We start from the raw sequence: 18,862 nt of genomic DNA on the forward strand, positions 1-18,862 counted from the left end.
GTAACGTATGTTTCATGCATCAGCTATGTTTAATGTGATGAATGTTTCCACATGGCTAGATGTCTGGGGAAATGGGATCCTGCGGGCTTGACTTCATTGTGGATATACGTTCTTAGACCGACATCTTCGGACACAGACCGACAGCTTGTCCTTCACATATCGAGTGGGGACTCAGGAGATGAACTTCAACACTTAGCCATTATGAAGTTACCAAAAGAATCAAATAGTAATTCTCCCTATTGGTTCTCCCTGTTGGATGCATGCCTGCTGTATCACTCTTTCCTTCCTAGGTCGAAAGGTAAACGCAAGCAGTAGCAGGAGTAGTTCTGAGATTCTCCATCTGACCTATCGAGAACAAGAAATAAGATAGATCAACAAGAAATAAGATGTGAATGTGACCGATATATTGGTTTCTGGACACCTTCTCCTTGCAAGGTTTGCGCCTTTGCTGATATGACCCAGCTACCATGATCTAGCTACAATGAATGATAATAACCACCTGGTCTTGATGTGCAGACTCGAAGAGAGACTTTCCAATATCCTCTATGTTTGAACTACCTAAGCAGCTAGATTCTCACTCTGTTTTTCCGCACTACCACCAGCATTTTCATCATGATACGTCTCCAGCTGCTTTTGGATCTCGACCAGCTCGGCCTCCACAGGAGCATCAATATGTGCCTTGAATTCGCCTTTAAACTCAATAAGAAAACAAGCGACTAAAAGAGTAAGCTCCCATCTGTGATTTGAGGATCCGGGGATAACGTACCAATAACACCGGGGACGCACAACAATGCGGCGGCGATCCAACAATTCCGGAACGCAATATGATAGGCACCCATAAGCGCTCCACCAGCAGCCTGAATAATGCCTGGTGTGGCTCCTGAGATAGTCGCCAGAGCTGCAATGTCGTTCGTTGTTAAGGCGTGAATCAAGTCTCCAAGGGAGGAGGTTGGAAGACCCAGAGGGATAGTTGCAGCTGCAATTCTGGCAGGGACCTCTTTTGACATGGCGCTGTTGAATATGGCTGTATTAACAGCAAGTCCGATAACGCCGCCAATAGGTCGAGCGACGATATCAAGACCCGAGGCCAATGAAATCAAGTCAGGGGGCGTGCTCATCTGTGCGGCTAACATAAAGGTAGGAATCACGCTGCCTAGGCCGAGGCCTGCAAAGACAGCATACCCCCAATAATTTGCTGCCGGGGTTGACGGTGTTGTTGTCGCCATCAGAACATTGAACAGAACGATAAGTCCCAATCCGATGATGCCAGGAATCTTAACTGATTTGAACTTGGCCACATAGAGGCCAAAAAGGATGGACGCGGTACCGCCAATAATGAACAACATCGAAAATGCGCTGGCGCTGAGCAGAAGTCTGGCTCCCTTGAAGATGCTGTACTGCATGGCGAAATAAGTGTTGGCTGTGAAGAAGGACAGCCCGTCCACCCACACAGCAACGAGGGCAATGACAAAATTCCTGTTTTTGAAGAGATCGTGGTGCATAATACCTGCGGCCGGTCAGTTAAAGACTTTCCTAGCATGGAACCACGGATCAGTAGCAGAGGGAGCTTACCATCCTTTTTGAAGCGCCACTCGTACACGCCAAATGCGATCACCATGACCACACCAATAACGAAGGTGGCAAGTATGTGTACGTCGGACCACGAGTAAGGATTTTGCGACCAAGACAGTGCAACACTAAATAGTGTCAACCCTGGGGTAAAAAGAGCATACCCAAGCCAGTCAAGTTTTCGCAGCTTCTCTTGAAATGTGAGTGACACTTCAAGCTCTCTTGGCGGGGGATTGTAGAAGAGGAGACAGCCAAGGAAGGCAACAGCATAGAAGCCAATGACGACGTAGAAGAAAACCCTGAAATTTTCGACCTTGCCGCCGTCCAGCAACGCACCACCCATCAACAGAGCAATGAGACCACCGAAACTAACGGACATGTTGAGTGTTGTCAGGGCCCAACCGCGTTGCCTCCTGGGTAGAATCTCTGAAGCCACAGCATAAAGAATTGGTTGAGCACCAACATTCATACCGACCAAGGTGAACCCGGCGATTACAGTACCGACGCCTTGGGCTCTGGACACCAAAATAGCGCCAATACACCCAAGCAGTGTCAGGACCACGAGAATCCACTTCCTACCCCAGTAGTCTGCCATTTGGCTGACAGGAAGGGCTACAGCAATGGTAAGGACATTGATAGTTTGTGAGAACCATAATGTCTTGTCAGCACCACCCACCACCTTGGCAATCCCCGATGCCAGGAAGCCCGAGCCGACGATGGCTGTAATTTGGGCGAAAGACACTATATTGATGGCCTCCAGACAATTGTGAGTTACGTTACATAAAGGTCTTCAGGGAGCGAAAACTTACCAGCAGGACGATCCATGTCTTGAGGTGGACTTTGATGAGTTCGCCGTCCGGCGCAGTGGCCGTGGTACGTTCTTCAATCTGCACTATCTTCGCCATGTTCAGGGTATAGCGTAATCTGATTGAAGGAGCAAAGCAGGTAGTTCGGTATAGTCAAAGTACAATCCTTGGATTGCGTCAGTGTGCTGGACAAGCTCCCTCAATCGCAACACTTGTACTCGTGAGGGAGTCCTTTCGAGGGTCGGCGACAACGTGAACTTTATCTCCCACGCGAGAGCAGTGGCCATGCCAGGAAAGGAACAGCATGGCCGACCGAAACTACGGAAAGGAACGAACATCGCAAGTTCCCAGTTGACTGGATCCGAACATCTGGGGTTTGTGGAGTTGGCGTGGAGGTTAGCGCACTGACAAGGGTCCGACCCCAGATTTCGGATCCAGCCGTTTTATTGATTGCCTGCGGAGTTACCGACGTTGAAGTGGGAATCCATGCCCCGAATTGCCGACGACTTCCATGACGCTTCAGTACTGAAATGCCGACAACTCGTCCCACGACTTCCCAGAGCCGAAGTGTCTTGCGTGGACGGAGCAGGGGACCCTTTACCTCATACTTACCTTGGCTTAACTCCGGTGTGCAGAGAGTTTGTCCCCGAGAACCACCCAAGAAGCATGCTGTGACTATTCAATTAGCGAGAGCCTCAAGAGATCAGTAGTGAGTATAGACGATGAGGTTAAGCGATGGCAACAAATACGGAGAGCTCTGTTCGCCTCGAGGCTCTCTCACATGATTATTACTTCATGATTTCATCAAGTCTCCTTTGTTGCCTATAGTTTCATGTAAGCACCCGTAGTCACAGTCTTAGAACACTAAATCTTCTAATACCCATTTTATCTGAATGATTGACAGTCTGACCCGTCATCTCCTGTATCAACAGGACTGTAAGGGAAGTCACGCGATACTCTAGTGAAGCAGCTTGGCAGGCTACATGATGTGATTATTTATCCTAACTACTCGTAGTACGGGACTCTTCCAGTAGATAATGGCATTCATCTCTACTCTTCACGCTCTCAGCCCAGTCTATCCACTCTCAGGCATTACCTCAGTGACGATATTCCTTAGATACCTATATGCTGCGGTATCAGCTCGATGAGATAGCCGTCCTAACCAGTTCAGTAAAGGATTTTTATTCCAAGTTTTTGATCAAGACTTACTGGATCCTTGATGAATGCGATGTTTTTTAGAATCTCCCTGAAAGAATGGTGCAGCTCGGTATCGGTTCCTGGCACCGAAACACCTACACCCCGTTCATTTTCCCACTTGGACACCTTGATTGAGTCGAGGGTGGTCTCTTCTCCAAGATCCTTGACAACTTCAACCCCGTGCTCTTTGAGTCGTTGGAGAGCTGCAGGAACATCCGGGACAGTAAAGCCTAGGTGACCAAAGCCAAGATTTGGTGGATCGTTCCCATTCTGGTAATACCCTTCAGGCTGCTTTTCTGAACCTTTAACGTGAATCAATTCCAAGAGTCCCTCTGTTTGGCGAAGTACCTCCAAGGTCTCTTTGCCAAACTTTTTCGGGTCGGCCCGGTGTTCTGGGGTTTTGGGGTAGCCCACGTAATACGCATCGACTGGTCCGAGGCCAAAAGCGAAAACGGTGCGCATACCCATGAGCTCTATATAGAAATGGAGGGATTTGGCAGGATCACGAATCCTCAGCATGGTATGATTTACTCTGTAGCCAATGGTCGGGTGATTGGGAGGCAGAGGGTCTTCATTGTTGAGCCCATTAGCCAAAAATTCGCCATAGGGAAGTGGGCTACCCAGTGCCGCTTTCTGAGACGCCATTGTTCCAACTTTCAGGAAGTTTTTCAAGTTTTATGTAGATAGAAAGACTTTTGTTATCCTACAAGGTCGATGATGGTTCTTATCGGGATCCCATACTGCTCTGCCATCGGTTTGAGGCGCAGTGACCCCTCATACGGAAATACCGACGACGGTTCGGGTCGCCCAACGCGGCAAGTGGAGCCAACTTGGAGGAAACAAAATAGCTTCTGTACTTACCTACCTCGGCAGGTAGTTTGTATCCAAGATGCTTATGAGGTTGCAATGGACTCCGAGGTCATTCGCAATGCACCTACTTCGCATGCTCAGCTCAATTACATTAGTAGTGTATTGGAATTTTGACGAGATATCAAGTCACAACAAGAACCCAGAAACTTCCTCGGTTAAGTGTTGATTGAGTTTGCCCGAAGGGTTGACTATGCTCGTTGCCAAGACCTCTTACTTGCAGACAAGGGGTTTTGTGGCGCGTTGGAAAGCTCACTCTCTAGGGACTAAAGAATGCAGAGTTACAGAATTGCTCAGGTTACAAGTTAGTAATGGCAATAAGTGTGTGCGGAGAAGCTCAATGGAGACAGGTTGGTAGCTAGTGGAATGGGAACATACTTCTCGGCAGCTTCTCCCACCATCCGCCGCCAGATTCCGACAAAGTTGCCGACCTGCAGAGGCCCACTTTCCGGGCTTGAAATGCCTTCATTCTTGCCTACTCAAGAGTTTCCCAAGCTGTTGCCGACGTAGAATGGTGGGGTAAGTAGCGTGGGGGAGAGAAGAGACCAGTCTTCTCGCAGCCAGCGAATGATAAGGTCTGCTGCCGACACTCGGAAGAACCACAACTTCTTCTCAACATGGCTAGGCCATACCTCACAACTTTCATCGTAAAATCAAGCATTGATCTTAACCTGCAACCTATTCCATATTTTTATTTTGCTTGGGACCTAGGACGCTGGCCAACGCGATGAGAGTCCTACGAAACCCATGCAGACTTGGACGCGATGGCCTATTGCTGATGCGGAATGCGGCTCCAATGGCTTTCAGAACAATGAGAAAGAAGTCGGCCTCAGCCTTTGATCATCAGAAGACCTCCTCTATGATCGGTTCTAGCGCTGCTACAGGGCTTCTCGCGGGCATCGCAGGGGTTGCCCTCAGCTTCAAATACTTTTCCCATAACACTCAGGATTCGTTGCCGCAGGAGGGCAACTCACAGGTCCAGTCTGTTCACAAGTATCCAAAATACGGTGATAAGCAAACCATGCAGAAAGCTCTCAAGGAAATTCAGGCCGAACTTGGAGACGATGCGGTTAGTGTGGACGAGGACGACATCGAAGTTCATGGCTATTCTGAGTGGTCGACTTCCAACAGCCCGATGCGCCCAATGGCAGTGTTATCACCCAAATGTACGCAGGACGTCTCATTCATCGCAAAAATATGTACCAGGTACAAAATCCCTATGATTGCATACGGAGCAGGGTCGAGTGTCGAGGGACATGTCAGTGCTCCTTTCTCGGGTTTCACCATAGACCTGTCCAAAATGGACAAGATAGTCAAATTCCATCCAGACGACCTGGACATAGTTGTCGAACCGGGTGTCAATTGGGTGGAGCTCAACGAGCGGATCAAACCTTCAGGTCTATTCCTACCCCTCGACCCAAGCCCTACGGCACTTGTTGGTGGAATGGTCGCAACCAATTGTAGTGGAACAAATGCATTGAGATACGGGACAATGAAAGACTGGGTCGTCAATCTCACGGTCGTTCTTGCGGACGGCACTGTCATTCAGACTCGACATCGACCGCGGAAGACATCAGCTGGATACAATTTGAATGGACTGTTTACAGGCTCAGAAGGAACTCTGGGCATCATCACGCAAATCACGCTGAAGTTAGCTGTTATCCCGTCGCATTTTGGCGTTGCTACAACCACATTTCCCACCATCAATGATGCAGTTGGAGCCGCGACGGCCATGGTGCGCAAAGGAATACCATTAGCTGCTCTGGAACTGATGGATGAGACACAAGTGACAGTGATCAACCAAACAGGTGGCGTAGGCGGAAAGATGCTGCCTCAAGAGCCAACATTGTTTCTGAGGTTTTCCGGCTCAGAACGAGCAGTCCAGGAAAGCATGTCGCAAGTGAGGGATATCTGCAGAGGCCATGGCAACAATAGCTTCCAGGTAGCTACCTCAGAAGAAGAGATGAACAACCTGTGGTTGGCCAGAAAACAGGCATTGTGGGCTATGCTTGCAATCCGACCTGAAGGTACTCAGATTTGGTCCACCGATGTTGCCGTGCCATTGTCACGTTTAGTCGAAATCATGGAGCGCTCGAAGCAGAATGCTTCTAAACTTGGTCTATTCTCGAGTTTGCTGGGACATGTAGGGGATGGCAACTTCCATCAGGCTGTAATGTACAATCCTGATGACGATCTGCAAGTCGCCGCTGTCAGAGAGTGTGTGGATGACATGGTGTCCAATGCATTAGCCATGGAGGGAACGGTATCAGGAGAGCACGGAATAGGGCTGGGGAAGAAGGATTGTCTGGCCAAAGAGCTGGGCGCTACCACCATCAATGTAATGAAATCTCTGAAGCAAGCGTTGGATCCGCACTGGCTCCTGAATCCTGGAAAAATATTCGATCCTTGAAGCTCGGCACAAATTCTCAATTAGAGTGGTACACAAGATTGATCAAACCCTATCGCCAGTGTCATGAGAGGCCTTGATTGGGAGCCGGAAGAGGGAGTGTCTTGTACGGCCAATGATCCCAGATGGTCCAACTCCAGTAGCATGTACAGCTGCCGTGTAAGAGGTTTGCTATTATAAAGTTTCTAAGATGAGACTTCCTAACGCCAGCCACGCCGTTGATCTGTAGATGAAATTGAGGTTAATCAAAATCTCGGGATTCAATAAATCTGTATATTGTGGGTTGGCTATGTCTGAAAATTGGCGTTGCTTATGATATTGCGTTCCATCCTGGCAGAGGTGCCTGCATAAGTACGAGCACGCAAAGTTGCCTCGTCTCATACACAATGTTATCGCCAAGCAAGATATATCTGTGTCACTCACCGACATCTAAGCATGGCACGGGAAGTTGCATCCTGCATGTCAGAATCGGAGAGACATGATGCTATTCCGAGTGACTCTTGTGGTCTTCCCGCCCGTGTTTTATGTGCTGTGCCGTTGGTGGTAGGCACCAATCCACTGAAACGGGACCCTGAATGACTATTACATTTGAACGATGTTGCTTCCGCTGAACCTTCTTGGTCACCGGATAGATGCTGATTCATCCTTTTCCCAACTGATATCTCTATGTGACTCGATACTCCGACCCAGCTTTTCTGACAGGTCTCGCCGATATGACTTCTTGGGAGGGATATTGCACCGTGCTTATGCCTCTGGCAGTATGGTTTGAGGTAAGGTATGTCAACTGTTCATGTATCTGACTTCTTTAGGCTCATAACTGCCTGAATTATGGCACCTAGGATTGATACCCTGGTTGGAATGTTGGAGTTCGACCTTGATATCAAGCATTGTCGCTGATGTCGCCAATTTTACCCACCTACCCAACCAATTCCAGGCAACATACATGTGCGTGTGAAGGAACCTCTTACCATCAGCTGTTCTTTTGGACTTCTAAGAGCTACTGACGCCTTGTAGGACTCAACGTCCATAATCATCCGATTTTTTCATTCTCTTGCCAGCTACTGCAGGCTACCAGCTCCCTGATGCCTATGAAGCTTCATCCAACTTTCGGCTGTTCTTATCGTTTCCTTGGAGCCACTAACCTTTTGATCAGTAGGATCTAAACCCCAAGATTCTCATCAAACCACCAATTTTTGTCCGAGCTTACATACCGGGCTTCTAGTATTTTGTTGTGCGCCTCTCGCTCATTAACCCTTCAACCCTTGTGCAAGAAGGAATTCAATGACACAAATGCCCATCGAAGCCGCCAAAGATTCGCACAAAAGTGACAAAATACATAAGACAACAAGTTGCTACCTCACCTCTGTTGCCTCCAGCTTCGTTCCACATCCGAAAGTGCCGAAGGTTTTCACGGAGTCACAGACACCGTGATAAGCAAGATTTCAGCACCGAAACTCTCCGTCAAGACGCCAAATCCTGTCATGACCGAAGAACATTCCAGGCAGCTCGCTTGGACATTTCGCGCCATTTTTTGTCAGTTCACCAATGAAACTAGCACTTGGAAGATAAAAGTATAGCAAATACTGCAGTCGCTGATGCTTCCTACGACTTTCAAGCGATTCCAGGCCGCGTGAGTACAACTGAAGCCTACAGAAATTGTAGCCACGTCCAGGCTACCTTCACTAGGCATCCCTATATACGAACGCATCCATAGATCAAGTAGGTTGATACTCCTGAGTCAACAATATTCTCAGCGTCTTCGGCGATTTTCACGACTTACGACAGGTATCGGAGCCTAGAATTTGGATGGACATTTAGCTGGACTGACTCCTCCGGCCACTTGAAGCGACGCCAACGAAAGCGATGCTGACCCGGCAACAGGCCTGACTTGAAACCAGTAGTATCCACCGAATAAGAATCTCACCCCTAGGCATTTAGCCACCAATACGCGCATGTGAAGGCACGTACTCTTGCCTAGCGAGCAGCTCGGGATCGCGTTGACATGGTCACTTGACCTTGGCATGTGATCAACTCGTCACTTTGTAGTGCTTTCAGGGCATCTGTAAAACGCGTTCTTACATAGCCACAATCTTCAGCAGATGGATCATATTTTAGCTGACAACGTGTCGACAATGTCTCCAATTGACAAATCAGAGGATTGTTTTTCCCGTCAGTATTTAAGCGAGATCTACCGCACCCCTGGCCTCCCGTCCCCGCCGACCCAAATTCGCCACAGCCCAGCACCGCCTCAACTGTTCGCAGCCATCACGGATTGCGTCCGCACTCTTGTTTCTCCAAGGCGTTCTTAACGGCTTCTTAAATTGCACGATTAATGCCCTTTTTGGCATTTGGAATTCACATTTGTATGTTTCACACTCACACTTGCGAGTTTGCTGGTGAATCTGCCTTGGTCGCCAAGGATCTCGCTGTCGGGCTCCGCCACACTTGCGAGACCGGCTTGGTGAGTCACGAACCGAGGATGAGGTGTGGGCGCTATTCTACCACATTCTGGCCCTCCTCTTCCACATTTCGTTCAATTCCGTCCAATAGTAACAAATGTTATGGAAACTAGGTATCAAGGATATCGTGCTTCGTTGTATATCGAGTCACATCTCGTGATTCGAGCACCTCATCGATAGGAATGACTCTACAAGTCTCGATATAAAGTCTTTGTTTGCGTCCTCGTCCCTTTTCCACCTCTCCTTCTCTCCTCATCGCAGACCTCCTCACTTCCTTATCCTTTTTGGATACCTACCCCTTCAAAACACAAACTCTCATAGAATTATACTTCATCAGTCGCTCAATATGGTCACAATGAACGGGTACACGGTGACTCCGCATCACCGCCAAAACCGGCGTCGTGAGCGTCCTGGCTCAAGAACTCGGCGGACCATCACTCGCAAAGCCAACGTCCAGTACGATGTTTACGAAGGCGTGCTGGATGCCTGCGATGCTGAAGTTCATCTCCCATCCGACAAAGCCAGACCATCGCCTCTTCTCCGTCAGAACTTCGACCAGAATTGGCAGAAATGGAAAGCTAGGCAAGCCGAAGAGAAAGCTCTCGCGGAGATGGACAGGATGCAGTTAGAACAGGAGCAGTTGCAATTTGAAATAGGAGACGACGTGAGTCTGATACCTGATGATGCTATGCGTCGCGTCGTGTTTAGTCTCTTCGGGGATATGGATTACATCGACCCTTGACTGGCACTCGCACTTGCACTTCCCACCCACTCATCATCATCATCATCCTTTTCATTATGATGGAGGCGTTCATGGCATGTCTTGAAAGGCAGATGTATGCTTACGCATCCCTCGTCAGGAGCTATATCGTTTGGGCATCCTCTACAATGACAATGAAGATCTTGCCCAAGACTCCGATTCAAACACAATTGCTTGCGATGTGCCAATCGAGCCGTCAGTCCCAATGTTCATCTTTCGGCAAGGCAAGCCCAGACTCTCTCGACGGCGTTCAAACTGGAGTTCTCTACCACTATATCTCTCACTCTCCTCTCTGAGTGACGATGCCGACATTTCGCGACTTCTTTCCCTTTCACCATTCCCGACGATTCAACATCGCCTCACTCAAGCACCTACAACCACATCCACGGATATTCCACAGTCCTTACCGACATCGGCGTTGGAGTTTCCCTATCACGATGTTAACAACGATAATACCCATTCCATTTCATCTGCACAACAACATCAACATCAACACATCCTTGATTTCAATTCCGGAGACTGGACATTCATTCACACCCCACACCACGCGGATCCATCTCCAACACCATCTTCCGAACCAGAGACATGGATCCTGATCGACGACTCGTAACAGAACCGCCCCATTGAGGTCAACTCTGAGAACCGCTAGCAGCAGCACGGCATGGGTGTGTGCGTGCGTGTGTGTGCTACGCGAGAGGAGCAATGGCGGCGGTTTGGTCCTCATTAATTCAGCCCAGTGTCATCTGGGGAAGTATGCGTCTCCAAAATGGAGAGACCAGAAAAAAAATGAAGAGACCAGAAGAGAAGAAGAGGATGAAAATGAGGAAGAGACCGGCAGTTGTGTGCTCGCGGCAATGGACCGTTGGAGCTCGCTGCCAGGAAGAATAGAGAGCAGATTCCACGGAGGGTGGAGAGGAATGGTGAAGCGTGAGTGCTGTGTGAATAGTGTTCAGCTTCGAGGTAATTTAATGAATATACCCTGGTACCACCAAAGTTTTACTGTCGGCATATGTGATGATTCTGTTTACGTATTTTTAAGCTGTGAAGCCGTGAGATCCATTAGTTGTGTTTCTTGTTATCACAGCATGCATGGACTTGAAATTCTGTCCTTGTTCCCAGATTGAAAGATTTGCTTGTATTCTATTCTGAGTACAAACTGCGATCGTAATAAGCCAGATGTCCATTATACAGACACCATTCTCTTCAAGTGAAGAGAAAGATCTCAAGTCTTGCCTTAAGCTCAGTAGCAAACTAAAGATCTACTACGCTCGTAAAATAAAGTCAAGATAAGCCGTATTCAAAGGGGGAAAAGGGGCTTCACGAATTTTGTCCCATTCGCCATTTGTGTCCGTGACCATGTTTTGCACCTTGATTTGCGGCATAATCCAAGCTTTTGACTTGCTCCTCACGCCCATCAACTGCTCCGCTACTCCATACAGGATACAAGCAATTTCTCAGCCTTTTTCGTCTCTGAAGTTGTTGACTTGGTGAACAATCTGTTTACAAACCGAACAGGGGGCGTTATGTTCCGTGGTTTCTGTTTCGAGATGGCCAGACTCTGACGTGTCGTCTCTGGTATGTGTGCAACCTTTCCAAGGGATATCCACCAATCTGTGATTTGTCTCATGGTCTGCATTTGGGCTCGAAAGCACGACGGAGTATGTAAGAAGACTTTGAAACCTGGATAGGACGGTGAGATTGGGCATCAAGTTGATGGCGACATACTTGAGAGACTTCCAAATGCATGAACGGACATTGGTGAGCATATATTGCTTCATAGCCTCACAGCGAGATTCGCGGGTGGTGTGGAAGAGAACTGGAGCTAGTGTGGACGAAACAGCACGAGAGGTCAATTGGTTGTAGTGAAGCACGACCATTCGAGGGCCAGGAAGACTGAGATTCCAAATTCTGAAGCGCAGCTCCGCGGGAAGATTTGGAAAGAGGTGAAACTCCGTTGCAGGAACGGCTTTGGAGAGAATGAGTGGTCTGTCAATGATGCCTGAGGAGCTTTCATCTCGGTTGATGAGGATGTCGATACCGTTCTTATTTTCATGGAGGAGAGAAAGAGTTGGCGTGGATTTGGCGATACGAGCAAGCTTCTGATGTGTTTCCTTGACAAATTTGCGCTACACTGTGTCAGCTCTCATCTTTAAAGAGCATAGTATGGATGACTTACGTTGCGGCACGGCTTAAATTCAGGAGCATTAGCTCTCAAAGATGATGTGCGCGGCTTGAACTCCGTTGCCTCAGCTCTGAGAGTAGATCGAACCATCTTCAATGAAAGAGCTATCACTTCGGAAGAACCTCGAGTGTCGGCTTCTTTAGTCTTCTTGCTCAATGTACCTGGGTGAGTATCCCGACTCTGTGTTGGAGGCCAATTGATCGAAGAAGTTGCCATCGTTGAGGATGTAGAGTAGATCGAAGCTGTGAAGTTCGTGATCCTGAAATTGCGAGGTGGTTACAAGTCCTGGCAGAAGCTAAGGTCGAACGGATGATATGTTGCAGCTATGTGAGTCATTCACCATTGACGTTCGTTGTGAAAGTGGTGAATTGACATTGAGGTGAACAGATTGTCTGATATCCTCGCATTCTCTTAGAATTGCCTGAAGACAAATCCGATCTCCTTCTCATGAAAACGTCTGTATCTGATGTTTGTATTTCAGAAAAGACACGACTGCGACATTGCACCTTTCTAACATGTAGAGCTGATTGAAACCATATCTACAAGCGCGAGCGCCTAGATACATCTGGTAGTAGGGCTCGCTGGTTTCAAAGTAGTTGTTATAGAATCACCCATGCATGTCTACGGTAGTACTAACATGCAACATTCTGATATATGGCAAGAAGAAGCTAACGGGATCAATATTTGATTCAAGCAAAATCTATTAGCAGTTCAATGTTTGTCAATAGTGCCTCGCTTAATCTGGACCTATCAAAGCTACAACATAACATCAAGGTCCCAACAGCCACTAGATGGCCACAAGACCTCAGTCGAAGGCCAGCAGTGCCGGCAAAAGTAATGGACAGTGGTCATTACTTTTGCTTTACTATTAGTAGTAGTCAGGGAACCGACGAGCAGCGAGATGATGTCATGACAGGAGGTCCTAATTGCCCAGAACATGTAAAGTAAAAAATAGTAATGGAGATCATATGATACCCCGATGCGTACATAGTCTGAATCCTTCGATCCCAAGGGCTTTTGGGTAGCGAATATGCGTCAACAGTGGACTTGGCAGATTTATCATCTCCGCTCATTACCTGTCACAGAATATCCAACACCTCAACTTCGATATTAGGTATCAGGGCCAACAAGTCACTTATCTACTACCAGTGCATTCAGAATAGCAACCCGAGCTCTACGAAAGGCATAAATAGTCCTTACTTCTCGAATTCGGTTTCAGGTTCAGCTTTCGAGTCCACTCCCCCCCAATGTCTCGCTTATGGAAAGGGACCATGATGAGCTTCTAAACGTTGTAGGCACGAAAATGCGAAATTTCGGGGCAAAATGCTGATAATTTGCTGCATGTCGTATCAACGTTCAATTCTTTACTTTCTCGTTGGATTTACTATTAAAGCACGTAGTAGAGGCCAATAAAGTATTCGAGATTACTGCCACTCCTGTAGCCTCGGCATTCAGCCTCGTGTTCCGGCATCACCTCTTGCGCTTCAGCCAAGCAGCGCACCCGGTCAAACATCCCCCCATCACCCCTCTGCAGCCTTCCACGTTTCCATCTCAATTGAGATGCCCACCGCGCATCTGGAAACATGGCTGCAGCCAGACGAGGCCAAGGGCCATTGAACATCGATCTGCCCAATGGCGGTTCTTTGAGTCCAGACCTCCCACCTCTCTCGGCCCTTTTCCTCATATACTTCGATATCAAGGCCGGCTATACTATTGGATGGAAACGGTCACTGCCGGGGGTTGAATTGGAAGGAGTGGTAGAATACAAAAGCTTGCCCTCGGGATTGCATACGGTCAAGGAGGATTTGATATACTTCGTTCACGACAATCATGCGGGACTCAGCGCATTCATCAATGCGCCAGCAGCGGAGGAGTCAAGAAATGCCCGGATGATTGCAGTAGGGATTATGGTTCCTTTGAGTTACGGCAGATTGGGGAGAAGCTGGAAACATACGGAGCAATTGAAGGAAATGGCCAGGTAGACGAACCAAATCATTGGGGAGATCAAGTAGCTTACTCTGGATAGTGAGTTGATTGTCGACACGGAGAAGACGGAAATACTCGAGAAGTATTGGGAGGAACATAAAGCACATGAACCATGTCTCCCCACAGAAACAGACTCCCTGCTGGATTCACCCTCAAGCTTGAAGTTTAAACCAGTGCGAGCGATTTCGGGGAAGCCTAAAGGACATGGCAGGAATCGCTCAGCATCAGATGGGACAGCATTACTACCTCCTGGCCACACTTTGTCTCCATATCATCCAGCATGGAGCCTGCCACGTTTACTCGAGGCATTTGGACCTTTGATATTTCCTTTACATAGAGCAGCTCTCTTGCGCAAGCGGATATTGATCACAGCGCATGCGCCTGTTCAAGAGACTTGTGATTTTGGTTTGAGCTTCCATCGTGGAATAGAGAACAATTGCTGACCATTGACAGTGTACGATATTTCCGTCCTGTCCAACATTCCCCTTGCAGTCAACGACCTCCTAGCTTCAACTGCGCCTCCCCAGAGGCTGCGCCCTCTGTTCTCAATCGGTGTACATGATATCCCCCTACTGGAAGAAGATCTCCGACTATCCAAAGCAGCAGCCTCGACACCAGGCTCAGACGAACCAGAAGCACGAGACGAGCCAGGATGTGGCTGGATAGCCTGCACAACGGATAGTATCTTGGCTATGAAGAGTGCACTCTACGATGTTTTAATCACAATGCCGCCTCTATATTCAGAAGACGCCAACGAGAAAGTCTGGCCTAAGATCGAGTCTCCGCAAGGCGTGGAAATGAAAGCCACACAGCGAGATCTCCGTCGTTATCAGACTCTGCGATGGGGTCTCTCACGGCATGTATCTCCACCTCCTAGTCCTGCCGATAGACGTAGGAGTAGCTCCGAGCTCGCAGAATCAGAAGTGCCACGGACAGCATCATCTAGTACTTCTTTGCTTAGAGACATCCCCATGCTGGATCTCCCAGATACAGATCACATCGTAGAGCCCTCATCCTGGTCTGCGCTCGCCTATTCAGGTTTCATGTGGTGGGCTTCAGCGGGGGAAGAGCGTGGAGAGTCGGAAGAAGAAGCAGACGCAGACGCTTCTCTCTTGTCCGGCCTTGCACTCTCTCCTTCAAGTCCATCATCTTCTCGACCACGGTCTCAATCCACACTGTCCGTGGCAAGTAAAGGCAAAGGCGGGGCTGTAGGCGAAGATCTGAGTGCGAAGCAGGAAATGGCAATCATTGCTTATTTCCATCGCTTGACGACTCAAATCTTGACGACGTTGAGTGATATTGTTGATGCCACAGATTCGGATGATGAGCGTGAAGATGAGCAAGCAGCTCTTCATCAGACTGTGGAAGAGGTAGGCGAGAATGAGACTGGGCCGGCAGTGCATGTAAGTAGTGATGATGTGGTGAGGATGGGACTGGATGTGTGGTCTACAACAGACCACCAATTCATCCAGGAGGTCGCGAAGGAGTATTTTGGGCGACGAGCTTACGTGGAAGGACGGAATGTGGACGTATGCGGCATTCGGATTTGCTAGTTAAGTGGAAGAAGTATCGGGTTCGCCACTTTCTGTACAATTTAGGAGTGAGGAATACATGTCTGGGACAAGATCAAAATGAATTATGTTCAGTTCTCGGTTGTTCTACATTGAATGAAGAGCAAATCTGACGCTTTCCAATGTTCTTGAAAATTGTCCGTCTCTCCCACCATAATCGGTTCCTCCATAGGAATCTCACATCGCATGCACAATATTTTCGAAGTAGACAAACGCCTTGCTCCATGCCACTCCATATTTTACAAAGCCCCAACAAACCATGCTGCCAACCAGGAAAGGGAAAAAGCCAAGTACCGTGATCATTCCTCGTCAGTGTCTGTATCCGTCTCACTGGTATCATCGGCTACTTCTCCATCCGTGTCACTCTCCTCATCACTTGACTCTTCTTGCACTGGCTTCTTCTTCTTCTTGGGCGCTGGGGCACCAGCGATTCCTCCGGTCTTGAGAGCATGCATTTGACCAGCAATGGAATCTATTTTGAAGTTAGCAGTATTCGCAATATAGGTCTCGTGAAACATACCCTCATCAGGCTCGCTGATTTCTTCTTCTTCCTCAATCTCAACTGCCTGGCTTGCATCTGCTACAACAAGCGTAACCTCTACCTTAGTATCAAATCCGAGATACGAATCACAGACTAAATTGAAGACGAAAGTGTAGTTGCCAGCGGAAGGAGGAGCTTGGAATTGTGCCTTGAGTGTTTGCATGTTGAAAGTAGGCTTTCCACTCTCGTCATAGATAGGCTTGTCGAATGTCGTGAACGTGAATGGTGGTACGGCAATCTTTCCTTGCTTGCTGTCTGTGAGGAACACGTGCCATCTGGGGGAATATTCGCGAGCGAAATATGGAGCATATGCTAAGGGTGGTTGGACGGGCTTTTCTTCCTTTGCTGTCTTTCCATCCTTGCCTTTTGATGGCCTGCCATTGATAGCATCGACATCATCCTCGGCTGGGTCAACATCCTCGAGATCAAGCTCGTTGACTTCTGGGACATTGGCACTTCCTGGGGGAATGAAACGACCTTTGACAACAAGTGATACTAGCGAGCCTGGAGTAATGAATTTCTCGCCAACAACCTTGAAAAAGGCCTTTTCAACTTGGAGGCGGGGTAATTGCCTGGCAACGCTGGTAGCAGTCTTGTACTGAGCCTCGGTGAGAAGACCTTTGCCAACTGAAAGTCTCTTTCGATACGCCTCTGGCAGATCCATGTATTGCTGAAGAGACAAATGAGTTTTGGCATCTCCTTCAATAGCTCTGGCGATTGATTGTGTGATATGTGGTAACTGCAAAAGTGGTGATCCTCCTGGGTAGATTGCTTGCAGTAGATGTTGGGTCGTAGAGTATGATGCCATGATAGGTCCAGTTGTTGTAAACGCGAGGGCGATGACGGAAAATGCAGAGCTGAGCGATTGAGCAATGGGAGCAACATCAACCTTTGACTGGTTCAGAGCAGTATCGTCCAATTCAACGCGACCAAGATATGCCCAGAGTAGTCCTAAAGCCTTTCTTCGAACACCACCATCTAGATCCTCGAGTTTCGTTCGATCCTTAGTTGTCAATCCAGCAGCCAGTGGAGTAACTTCGCCCTCTGCTAGGATCCTCGACTCCAGTTTTCCAAGTCCTGAATCTGCCTTTTCTCCTTTCAAGATCTCCTGGAACTCCAAGCCGGTTGTCAAGGCACTGATAATTCCGCCTTCAGTCATACCCTCTTCATATTCTCGGAATAGATTATTGGCGCTCTCAACCAAGACTCTCTCCTTGGACATTCTCTGTGTTCCATACCACCAAGATCCAACCAAGTATGGTAATAGGACGCCCAACAGAGCTGCATATACCAGGATAACATACTTTCCATTCCCGTCGGTGACGATGAATTTAGGCAAAGCGATTCCAATGCTGTAGCTTTGTTTCCCGTCTGGATGTCCGAATTCCTGGAAATTTCTCCTTATGTCCTCGTCGGTAAGAGCCTTGTACGCCTTTGTGAGCTCGACGAAATAGTCATTGAGGGATTCTATTGTTTGGTTCTTTGCGGGGTCTGGTCTGATCTTGTCTGGGTGGAATTTCAGTGACATGCGTTTGTAATGCGACTTGATCTCTTTTTCGGTTGCAGACTATTTCCAAGTTAGCGAAAATCCACAGAGGATGATCCAAATAGCCTTACATCTTTGATGCCCAAGATATCATATGGATTCCAGATCTTTGGTATGATTCGCGCCGTTACTACGATTAAGTAGGCCATAAAGCCCATGATGGCCCATCCCGCCACAACAGCAATAGCTCTCTTCAGCTTTCTCTCCTTCCTCCTCTGCGCCTTTCTCTGACTATCGACCAAGTCTGCATGTTCTGGACGGAAATCCGACTTTATTCGTGGGGCTGTTGCACCGGGATCGGAACTTGGCTTGAGGACAGAGTATGTCAAGGGAATTGTGACGATGCCGACCACTGTCAGAACGAAGAAGGGGAAGAATTGTCCCTGTATCCCATTAGCATTTGGATGTGTTTCATAGGGTACTTGCATACCTGGTCATCGTACGAATAGTCTGTAGAGCTCATCTCGAAGGTCTACTTGGTCTCGCGGACCAGCGCAGTGGGAAGACTTGCGCACACGTTGCTGTCAGTTTTTGCAATTCGCAGGAGACAATAGAATACCCAGCAGTCAAACTGTTCAAAAATAAATCACAGCGAAAAGCGCGGAGTGAACGAAGATGGTGAAAGAAAGACGAAAATTAAGGTCCCGAAATGCCACTGTGGCTCGTCACTCGCGCACGGAATGGACAGTTCTCTCCAAAGTTCGAGTTGGGATTAAACGCCGCTTTGCCGCATCAGGCGATTCTATATGAATCACTGGCACCGCCTTCGCCAGGAGCCAATCAGGAGCCTTCATGGCTTCCTTCAGCTTAACGAGCTTGAACTCACCACTTGAGATGTTGTGAGACCACCGAAACTCGTGGATCGAAGTAATCAATACGATTCACTGGCAAGAAAACTTGCTACGTGTCCTCAAAAATGCAAATTCCAAGTCATATACATGTCATTTGTTTGCGACCCGAAATATGCTCCT

At 48.2% G+C, this 18,862-nt stretch overlaps 7 protein-coding genes across 8 annotated transcripts; 3 read left to right on the top strand and 4 right to left on the bottom strand.

The window, feature by feature from the left end:
- Positions 1-558: 558 nt before the first annotated feature.
- On the bottom strand, positions 559-2,474 carry ONS95_009435 (uncharacterized protein; the record flags this gene model as incomplete). The annotated part of the gene is made up of 4 exons (XM_058503032.1): positions 559-716; positions 767-1,507; positions 1,573-2,323; positions 2,379-2,474. The coding sequence occupies 4 exons, from the start codon at positions 2,472-2,474 to the stop codon at positions 559-561; spliced, it is 1,746 nt and encodes a 581-aa protein (XP_058361965.1).
- Positions 2,475-3,488: 1,014 nt separating this feature from the next.
- Positions 3,489-4,217, bottom strand: ONS95_009436 (uncharacterized protein; the record flags this gene model as incomplete). The annotated part of the gene is made up of 2 exons (XM_058503033.1): positions 3,489-3,533; positions 3,585-4,217. 2 exons carry the CDS (start codon positions 4,215-4,217, stop codon positions 3,489-3,491), a joined length of 678 nt encoding a protein of 225 aa, XP_058361966.1.
- A 949-nt stretch (positions 4,218-5,166) lies between these two features.
- ONS95_009437 (uncharacterized protein) lies at positions 5,167-6,849 on the top strand (the record flags this gene model as incomplete). The annotated part of the gene is made up of 1 exon (XM_058503034.1): positions 5,167-6,849. The coding sequence occupies one exon, from the start codon at positions 5,167-5,169 to the stop codon at positions 6,847-6,849; it is 1,683 nt and encodes a 560-aa protein (XP_058361967.1).
- Positions 6,850-9,651: 2,802 nt separating this feature from the next.
- ONS95_009438 (uncharacterized protein) lies at positions 9,652-10,675 on the top strand (the record flags this gene model as incomplete). The annotated part of the gene is made up of 2 exons (XM_058503035.1): positions 9,652-9,969; positions 10,166-10,675. The coding sequence occupies 2 exons, from the start codon at positions 9,652-9,654 to the stop codon at positions 10,673-10,675; spliced, it is 828 nt and encodes a 275-aa protein (XP_058361968.1).
- Positions 10,676-11,519: 844 nt separating this feature from the next.
- Positions 11,520-12,463, bottom strand: ONS95_009439 (uncharacterized protein; the record flags this gene model as incomplete). The annotated part of the gene is made up of 2 exons (XM_058503036.1): positions 11,520-12,191; positions 12,242-12,463. 2 exons carry the CDS (start codon positions 12,461-12,463, stop codon positions 11,520-11,522), a joined length of 894 nt encoding a protein of 297 aa, XP_058361969.1.
- Positions 12,464-13,779: 1,316 nt separating this feature from the next.
- Positions 13,780-15,859, top strand: ONS95_015055 (uncharacterized protein). Its single transcript, XM_058508740.1, has 3 exons — positions 13,780-14,225; positions 14,274-14,638; positions 14,687-15,859. The coding sequence occupies exons 1-3, from the start codon at positions 13,831-13,833 to the stop codon at positions 15,784-15,786; spliced, it is 1,860 nt and encodes a 619-aa protein (XP_058361970.1). The 5' UTR covers positions 13,780-13,830; the 3' UTR covers positions 15,787-15,859.
- On the bottom strand, positions 15,860-18,711 carry SEC63 (secretory subunit). 2 transcript variants are annotated; one of them, XM_058503037.1, is made up of 3 exons: positions 18,322-18,711; positions 17,963-18,274; positions 15,860-17,912 (listed from the first exon to the last, which is right to left on the bottom strand). In XM_058503037.1, the coding sequence occupies exons 1-3, from the start codon at positions 18,352-18,354 to the stop codon at positions 16,104-16,106; spliced, it is 2,154 nt and encodes a 717-aa protein (XP_058361971.1). In that variant the 5' UTR covers positions 18,355-18,711; the 3' UTR covers positions 15,860-16,103. The 2 variants fall into 2 exon arrangements, with proteins under 2 accessions (XP_058361971.1, XP_058361972.1); XM_058503038.1 differs by having other exon boundaries at positions 15,860-16,276; positions 16,325-17,912; positions 17,963-18,711.
- Between the last annotated feature and the right edge of the window lie 151 nt (positions 18,712-18,862).

Source organism: Cadophora gregata (genome assembly GCF_030347475.1).
Source record: "Cadophora gregata isolate MNR1 chromosome Unknown scaffold_3, whole genome shotgun sequence".
NCBI classification, from domain to species: domain Eukaryota; kingdom Fungi; phylum Ascomycota; class Leotiomycetes; order Helotiales; family Ploettnerulaceae; genus Cadophora; species Cadophora gregata.